This window comes from Didymella exigua, assembly GCF_010094145.1.
Source record: "Didymella exigua CBS 183.55 unplaced genomic scaffold M421scaffold_9, whole genome shotgun sequence".
NCBI classification, from domain to species: domain Eukaryota; kingdom Fungi; phylum Ascomycota; class Dothideomycetes; order Pleosporales; family Didymellaceae; genus Didymella; species Didymella exigua.
In genome coordinates, this window is record NW_022984783.1 from 962,080 (window position 1) to 970,831 (window position 8,752).

The 8,752-nt window shown below is 47.6% G+C and overlaps 1 protein-coding gene across 1 annotated transcript; it reads right to left on the reverse strand.

The window, feature by feature from the left end:
* Positions 1 to 708: 708 nt before the first annotated feature.
* Positions 709 to 5,681, reverse strand: M421DRAFT_419278 (uncharacterized protein). The gene is made up of 4 exons (XM_033592062.1): positions 5,490 to 5,681; positions 5,369 to 5,434; positions 4,215 to 5,315; positions 709 to 4,150 (listed from the first exon to the last, which is right to left on the reverse strand). Exons 1-4 carry the CDS (start codon positions 5,639 to 5,641, stop codon positions 793 to 795), a joined length of 4,677 nt encoding a protein of 1,558 aa, XP_033450471.1. The 5' UTR covers positions 5,642 to 5,681; the 3' UTR covers positions 709 to 792.
* Positions 5,682 to 8,752: the final 3,071 nt, after the last annotated feature.

The following is an 8,752-nucleotide window of genomic DNA, read 5'->3' on the forward strand; positions in this document are numbered from 1 at the left end:
CTCTACATTAGCAAGCTAGGGTGAGTATCCTTACTCGTCTAGCTTCAATACATGCTGGACAATCACCTCCTCCTTAGTACTAGTCATCCTTATCATGTTGGGCTTGCAATCGCGTTGTGAAGAGGTTCTAGTAAGGCGCGTGCCTAGGGTGCTTTAAGAGACCTAGTATATTGCTGTAGCATATTGCATACTTAGTGTTGCGTCTTGCTAGATAGCCTAGAGGGCAAGCTGTATATCTGTTTTATTTAAAGGCTTTTTTATGTTGTTGCGTTGAGGCATTACAGAGAGAGTGAAGTTCGGTGTAGTCCTGGCAAAAGTGGCCAGCTCGCTTGGGTGGCCAGCTCGCTTCTGGAGTACGTTATAACTTCTAGGTTATGTAACAAGCAATAGACAGCAGGGTGTAGCAAGAGATTCGTTGTAGAAGGACTTCAAATTTTTTTTTTAAAAGTGAACTTAAAAGCATGACAACTTACCTATTTAAAGGCTTGCTGCTATTGTTTTAAGCTTCCTTTGTAGCTACAATTACGCTCTTTCTGCATATAAATTTCAGAATTTTTGGATATTTTGTACATCTTCTGATAGGCATGGAACGACTTTGCAACGTTCTTACTAGTTCGTTGAATATGGGAACTCAACGTTTTGGTCGTTGGCGAAATTGGGGCTGTTGAACGGCCGTTACACAGCCATGCAACGACTGTTAGCAACGGCCAGTCTGGGCTGGATTTCAAAAAACTTTTCCCGATGTACCTTTCTATTGTTCTAAGAGAATCTAATAGTACCCTTGGGACCTGTCTACGCAGCAGTGCTGTTCGTCGCACCACTGCTAAAGTATGCACAATGGATAAGATACGTGGAAGTCTCAGCGCTGAAGCCTTCCAGAACGACCGCATCAATAGCCTTCAGAGAGAAAGCGCTGTTGTTCATCGACGTGTAAGTCGAAAGTGGAATACGCAGAACAACAGGACTACCATTCATACTACCATACGCAGCGCTCGCCACACTGGCTCTCTGGATCGGTGTAGAGCCAGCACAGTAGTTACCACCACTCTGCAGTTGCACATTGAAACTCGCGCCCGCCTTTGCTGTGACATTGAGATAAAGGAACTCAGACGCGGAAACGTCAGCGCAGTTTTGGAGCGAGTACCAGTAAGATCCAGATAGAGTGGGTTGCAGAACCAAAGCACCGTCGGTGATGACTGGTGCAGTATCCATGGTTCCGTCGTCGCTTTGCACATTGCCATTAGCATTGCGGCTCGCGGTTCCCGAAGTGCAGTAGTTCAACCACGCGGTATCAGGGCAGGTGCACGTCTGAGGCGAGGGCGTGGCAGCGATGGATATCAAACTGATGCAGCCAACCTTGATATCCACACCAAAGGGGCTGAAAGTCGAGATTGCGACGCTGTTGAGTCTGCTAGAGTTCATTTCCGGGAAATCGGAGAAGGGAATTTGTGCAACTTGGTACGAATCAGCGCCGGTAAAAGTCACGTATGAAGTGATGGCGACAGAGGACGGAGGCGACGTCGTAGTACACTCATCATCCGTCTTCCAGCGCATCGAGACCTGGAAAGTAGTATCTGCGGGAGCCGCGATGGAGAGTTGAATACCGGTCGCATTTACCGTGTTTGCATTGTAGCACGTGCTGGAACCAAATTGAGAGTACCAGTACGCATCGTTGCCAGTACCCAGACTGAGTGAGCCGTCGTCACTGACGGAGTATGAAGCAAGAGATCCCTCATCAGTCATCTGGCCAATGAGTCGATTCGTCCGCGGGATTTCGGGTACGAATGTGCAAGTGTTTAGGATGGTGCCTGAGCAGAGCGCGCAACCAGGGCTATCAGCCGGTCCTGTGAAGGCCAAGGAGTAAACACGATAGATTGAGCCGGGAGAATTGAAGTTGGTCATGACAAATGACTGCAGGTAGTCTTGGTTGAAGCCAGCTGGAAACCGAGAGAAGGGAACCGTGATTTGTGTCGGCGCGGCGTTGAAGGTGACTGGAAAGTAAGACGTGACTACGTTAGTGTTGCAGCTATTACCACCATATTTGAACCCAATATCGGCAGTTGCGCCTTGTGGGCCTGAGATAGTGAGTGCAATCGCGTCGTAAGAACTGTTCACCGCTGCGCAGCCGGATGGTTTTGCAAGCAACGAGTAGAAGTAAGATGTGGCATCACGAGGGACGAGTTCGATGGACCCACTGCCAACCTGCTCGTAGGATTGCATCGTATTGTCGTCTGAGAAAAGAGCGCCCAGAGCGTTGGTCTGCGTTTCGAACTCAGTCGGATCGCAGAAGTCCAGCACAACATAACCAGAGGCAGTTGTGCAACGTGAACCGGCGCCACCTAAGGACGATCCGCCCAGAAGAGAAATCCATCGCACCGTGAAGTTGCTAGCAGCAGGACCACCGTTAGGTGTGAAGTTGCGTAGTGTGATGCGGCTGACGGAGTCAGTGTCGAGTCCTGAGAATGCCGAAAGAGGGATTGTGATGTTTGCGAAGTTGTCCTGACTTAAGGTGGCATAAGACCTAGTGTTGACGGTGGAAGTAGTATCGGCACCCGAGTTCACGACAACGTCGAAAGAGCCACCGGACGGGCCACGTGCATTGAGAGAGACTGCGTTGTACGCGGTAGCGTTCAAGTTGACTCCATTGACAGCAGTGTTGGAATAAAAGTACGAGTCTGCGCTCGACGGCAACAACTGCATTCTGCCCAGCTCCGAGAGCTTTGCAAACGTCATAGAATTGTTGTAATCAGTCTGGCCGAATATATTGTTGATACCAGTGATCCACCGATCAACATTCTGGAATGACTCAATTGCAAGACCCTGAGTCCTGTCTTCCCCTGGGGCTGTCACACATCGCTTCTGAATTTTGATATTATCGACGTAGATGGGTGTCTGGGCTGGCGAGATGTTGCCGATACGTATACCGCGAACATGAAGCATATTCTGTCCCTGGAAGTCTGATAAGGGTATGGTGACAGTATGGTTCGATCCATCGGCAGCGGCGTATCTGGTTACGTCCAAGTACGTAGTACTTGGCTCTTCAACGGTGCAAGCGGAATCGTACGAGACAAGTTGCACGTAAAAAGTGGTTCCTGGAGGAGCGACCATGTCAAAGTATAAATGTGTGTAAAGCGTAGCGTGAAAGCAGAATCGAGAGATCTCTGTGTAGTACGAGTTGACGCCACTGTTTGTAGTTGCGGTGAGCTGCAAAGTACCATCTACGTTGTTCGACGATAGTCCAGTTGCAACTGTTTGCAACAAAAGCAGATTGACGTTATTGTCGCCAAAGTAGAGCTCCAGAAAGTCGTCGATCATAACGTCCCACGCAATACATTCTGAGTCTCCGACCGGTTTTGGCGTGAAGTCGGGGCACGTGGAGGTAGACGCGTTGCTTGAACCGACGGTGAAAGTAAGCGTGTAGAGCCCCTTTGCCGTATTTCGCAGTACCACTGCGTTTGTCGTCTCATCGTACGAAAGTTGCTGGCAGACTGAGAGAGAGCCTGTGGCGGACTGTATGGCATAGTTGCGAGGTACCTGCAGAGTAAGCCCTTCTGTAGGACCATCCAAGCGGACCGCCATCGTCGCAGACGAATTATCTGCTGCTGTGATGTCCACAACCGCGCGGTCCCGATTTGTCCACCAGTTGGCTATTCCTGTCTGGTTGAAGAAGACGGCAAAAGGACGCACTGTATCGTGGAGTGCGCGTTGGATCTGGATCTTGTCGAACACTGCGTCCGAAGGATGAATCAATATGTTATAGTGGCCGCCGTACCGTGCCATTTTCTTGATATACATGATCTGATTCGAGAAGTCCGAGCCTGGAAAGTTGGCACTGCTCATGTTGCCGTCACCGTCAGACCATTGGAGTGGGAACTCGTAGTATGGGAGCTCCTGGAACGACTCGCGGTTATGCGTGACTTGAAATGGAAGGTGAGTGAGGTGAGAATTGCCTGCGCATGAAGAGCCACCGATGATTCCGTTTGCCACGCAGTGCGAGGCTTGATACTGGCTCCACGCAAGGTTTCCTGGACGATAGGTAGTCAGATTGTAGTCGGTTTTGAAGGCATCCTGGAGTATATGTCGAATCAAATAGGCACTCACGCGGACCTCTCCTGATGCAGAAGCACCCGATGTATAGAAAGAGAGCCCACTACAGAGGTGGAGGTACGAAGTCAGTGTTTGTCTCACACCTATTTCGCACATTCATAACTTACCTGGGGCCTCCTTTTGTGCATGCCTCTCCATTGATGGGTGTCCCGTCACGGTTGGGTCCGCATTGGTGAATGTACGGCGCGTACCCTGCATTGCTCCCTTGGACAAATTGTTCCTGAAGAGTGCCATAGGGAAACTCTGCTGCATTCGGTGAGTGGCTGACAGTGTGACTGCCAAAGTCGATATATGGGTACCCGTCAGGAGCCACTCGGAACCCGGTGATCTGATAGATGTATGGAATGCCATACTGAAAGTATGCACGCTCATAGGCATCGGTGATGTACTTGGTATGGAGGTTCAAATTGCCCGCGGCGCCTCTATCCTGTGCGGCGGCGGCCATACCCTGACCGTGCGGATACGAGACGTAGGTGTCGATGTCCCAAGTAGTGGTGAAGGCGAGCCCTTTATTGTATGGAACCGTCCAAAGGCTCACAAAGTTGGGACTAGTAGTGACGATGTTCTTGATGACGCGTGTCCCGATGTCATATCCGGGATAATAATGTCCATCGTACCATGGCGAGTATCCGCCGCCCTCATTCTGAGCCTGGATATACAGATACCCAAGATCCATTCCGAAGCTGTACACATAGCCGCTCGCACCTGAAGGCTGATGCTTTACAATTGCTGCACTTGTAGCAGATGTATCTGCGCTGTCCACACCATTGTTGCGAACCAGAAATTTGCCAAGTGTTTGTGAACCGTTGGTAGGCGTGTAGCCAACATTAACAAGACCGCTCTCAGTGTAATTGTCATAAAACGGCATGTTCGTGTCATAGTACTCTGTGAAGTCGAAACCTTGGAGAGCCTGTACGGGCGTCTCAGTGTTCATCAACTGCAGAATAGATCTCGAACCGCTCGTGTCTACAGTAGATGCAGATACACCTGCAAGAGCTTGAAGAGCGGCGGGAACCTGGTTCATGAATATCAATCTGCCACCGCTAGCCACAAAGGAAGTCAAAGTTTCAGCATCCGCAGCGCTTGGGCTGTAGCTCACGCTTGGAGACGTGTAGATAAGCAAATTCCGGCATTGGGAAGAAATGTTCAGCGATTCGACGACCTTCACTTGCAAACCGACTGTCTTGAGAGATAGTGTAAGAGGTAGCCTGATATGATGTTATTTAGTACACTAGTTCCTAGCTTTTAGGAGACAATGTACCAATTTGGGTCTGCTTGATAGTCTGGTAGGAATATGTTCAGCCCGGAGTTCGCTCCAGCTGCATGTCTGTTGTAACGCCGTTAGTACAAAAAATATTGCGATATGCGTCTGCTCCTCTAACCTCGATTGGGAAGGTACGGTCAGTGGTTGACTGTTCTCTCCTGGATCCGCACTCGAACCTGCGGGCTGTGTAATGGAGTATATATCAGGCGAGACAAAGGCGTGGCATATTTGAAGTATGAAAAATATAGGCAGAAGAATCAAAGAGTTCATACTTGACGCTCCCCTTAGAAAGAATGTTATCTACAGAAAGATGTATCGAAGAACTGAAAGTGCAGCTTCCGTAAAAATTCAATTCTTCGGCCAAATGCTAGCAGGGGGCGACATGGCCCGGGTACCGTGTCCGTGCACGGAATGCGCGGATTCATCGAATGCGCGCGATCGGCCCTACTAGCCCAAGCAAACATGAGGCTGTAGAGCCACCCACAATAGATGAATAGATATGATTCTACGGTCGAGTAGTAAATAGAGCTATCCGAACAGCTTCCGTTGTTTATGTCTACTAAGAAGTTTGACGTTGCGGCCTCGTGACATCGTGATGGATAGTGGGCTCGGGTAGGCTGGCGAATGGGTATGCTCTAAAGTCCTGTTTGGGCGCCCCCCCCCGTAACTTGGCTAATACTGGGCCAATGTAGGCGAATAAGGACTTATTTTAAAGAAAATTACATATAGTTTATTTTCCTTATATAACTTTTCCTTGTAGCTTTTATATTACAGCTGCTAAGTCTGAAAGACAGTAAAAAAAGTGTCAGGCTGGGCATGTGGCGATAGGCTGGCGGATAGGTAGGGTAGGATTTTTTTGGTTTTCGCTTCTAGCTCCTTAACAAGTAGATATACGCTTATTTAATGTATATTTCGATAGATGCGCCTAGTATTGCGCTTCGTATTAAAGAATAATTACCTAATTTGGCCAACTATTAATTGAGTTATTGAGCCTACCTAGCAAAAGCCTACCTAGGATGAGTATGCTTGCTAGGTACCTGTAACGACGCAGGCAAGAAGAGAGATATCCAGAATAGGTGTGAATCCGCTACAAGGCATATTGTCAGATAAGAGCGAGCGGCGAGAGGTCGGATCTGCGCAATCGAGCAGGGACCTGTCGCGCAGCCAATCAGCAGTTGCCAGGTCGATTAAGCGAGACCTGGCAACTCCTGATTGGCCCGCACACAGGCGGCCGCGAACAGCGCTAATTCCCCCCCCACTTCAATCCTGTAGCAACCAGCACGACGCCACAGCAGGAGACACTATCACCACAATCATCAATAAATTATTATACCACCTAAGATCTTGTTAAGCACATACTCTAGCTCATAGTATAAGAATCTAACAATTAAGAGTCTTACTGCTGCAACTAAACTGCTACAACTAAACTGCTATAACTAAACTGCTACAACTAAAATAGCGCAACTAATATACCACAACCTAACAACAGTCCTTAGGGACTAAGCTAACTAGACTGGCTAGCTTGCGCAGCTACAGGCGAGATGCCTGTTGCGCAATATCTAGGACAAGATCAACCTAAAGACAACTACACCACTACTATTAAAGCTACTCTTGCTAAGGGCTCTAACTATTACTAACTACGCGCTAGCTGCAAACACTAACATACTATTAAGGCTAACTAAGCTATTAATAAAAGGCTAGAAGGCATTTAAGGAAGACCTTAAGTACTATAAAGTACTCCTTAAATAATATAAGAATAATTAATATAAATATAAGGAGGAAGTAACGTACTCCACAAGCGAGCTGGCCACCCAAGCGAGCTGGCCACTTTTGCCAAGACCACACCAATACTGCACCTACTTTGCAACATTACAGCACACAACTATAATATATTATACTACACAGTATACTAAACTAGTCTGTAGTACTCTGTGTATCTTTACTGCATGTTTGCGCGTTATGCCCTGTCTTGCTACATGTGCCACAGCGCCTTAGAGACTAAGTGCTCCTATTAACACGCAACCTCTTCTTTACCTTCTTCCTATTACTATAGGCCTTAAACTCCTTTAGAGTAGTTAGCTACACTCCCTTAGCAAAGACTAGAGTCCCCTCTTGCTATAATTGCTTCCTTTTGTGTGATTTACAACGTGTGGCAGCCTTATTAGCTACCTGTAGGTTAGCAACCTAGTTACGCACTAAAACTAGTAAATGCACTATTAGCTCTGCGCCTTTAGTGAGCTAATTAAGAGTGTTAACTATAGACGTTGGTGAGCTATTAGCGTGTCTCTAAATCCTCTCTTAAATTAGCTTTAATTAAGACCTAAATTCTAGGGTGTTGCTTAGTGTTTTAGACTCCTACGTACTGTTGTCTACAGTAGGTGGCGTTAGTGTGCGCAGCTGTACTTCAAGCTTTAATAGCACAGCCTCTAGGTTAAGTGGGACTAGGCCAGCACCTCTAAATCCTCCCTAGATGTTGCTCTCTGTGATTGAGGCGTCAAAAGCCGCTTTAAAGCACGGCAAGAACTCAAGTTTGGTGATGCGAGTAATCTTGCTGCGCATCAGCCGCTTGGCTTGGCGGCCATAGGCCTTCTTCAACGGGGCAAAACAGCCTACGTCAAGAGGCTGCAGTAGGTGCGACAAGTGTGGAGGCATACACAGGGTAATAATCTTGTGTTCCTTGCAGTACTGGTGGAATTCGACTGAGTTGTGGCTCTCATGGCCGTCCAGAATAAGCAGCTAATGGCTGCTAACAGTGCGCGCCTTTGTGTGCTTATTAAAGTGCTTTAACTACTTAACTCTAAGCTTGTTATTAGTCTAGCTATTGTTAGAGACATTAAGAACCTAGTTATTAGGTATACTAGGCTCCTTGTACTAGGCAGAGAGGTAGTGCTTACTAGAGAAGATAATAAAGGGTGGGATAGACCAGCCCTTCGCGCAGATGCCTTAGATAATACTAGTCTACTCTTAGTCGCCCTGCTGCACTGCCTTTAGTCTCCCTTAACGCTCAGAGCCTGTAACAACAGCTCCTGTTGATATAACACCTATCATAAAGCTAGACTTATTAAAGTTATAGGTGTCTTTATCTTGTATACTATACTTAGCTTTAGTATTCTCTACTAGTTAGAACTAGTCCCTAATCACCTTAGGATCCTTACACAGAGCTCTCTTATAGTTGTACTTGCAATTAAATTTAACTTTGAGCTCTAGCTAACGTTTTACAAAGTTGGCAGCCTAGTTCTTGCTAACGTAGGGCTAGTGGCGCTCAGCAAGCAGAGAATTGGCCATATCCTCCACATCAGCAAGCCGGGGTGGGTATCCTCGCTCGTCTAGCTTCAATACATGCTGGACAATCACCTCCTCCTTAGTACTAGTCATCCTTAT

Coding starts and splice junctions, on each gene's coding strand:
- M421DRAFT_419278 (XM_033592062.1), bottom strand. CDS start 5,641: ATGAACTCTTTGATTCTTCTGCCTATATTTTTCATACTTCAAATATGC. Junction 5,435..5,489: donor ACCGTACCTTCCCAATCGAG/GTTAGAGGAGCA, acceptor GCGTTACAACAG/ACATGCAGCTGGAGCGAACT. Junction 4,151..4,214: donor TGCACAAAAGGAGGCCCCAG/GTAAGTTATGAA, acceptor CCACCTCTGTAG/TGGGCTCTCTTTCTATACAT.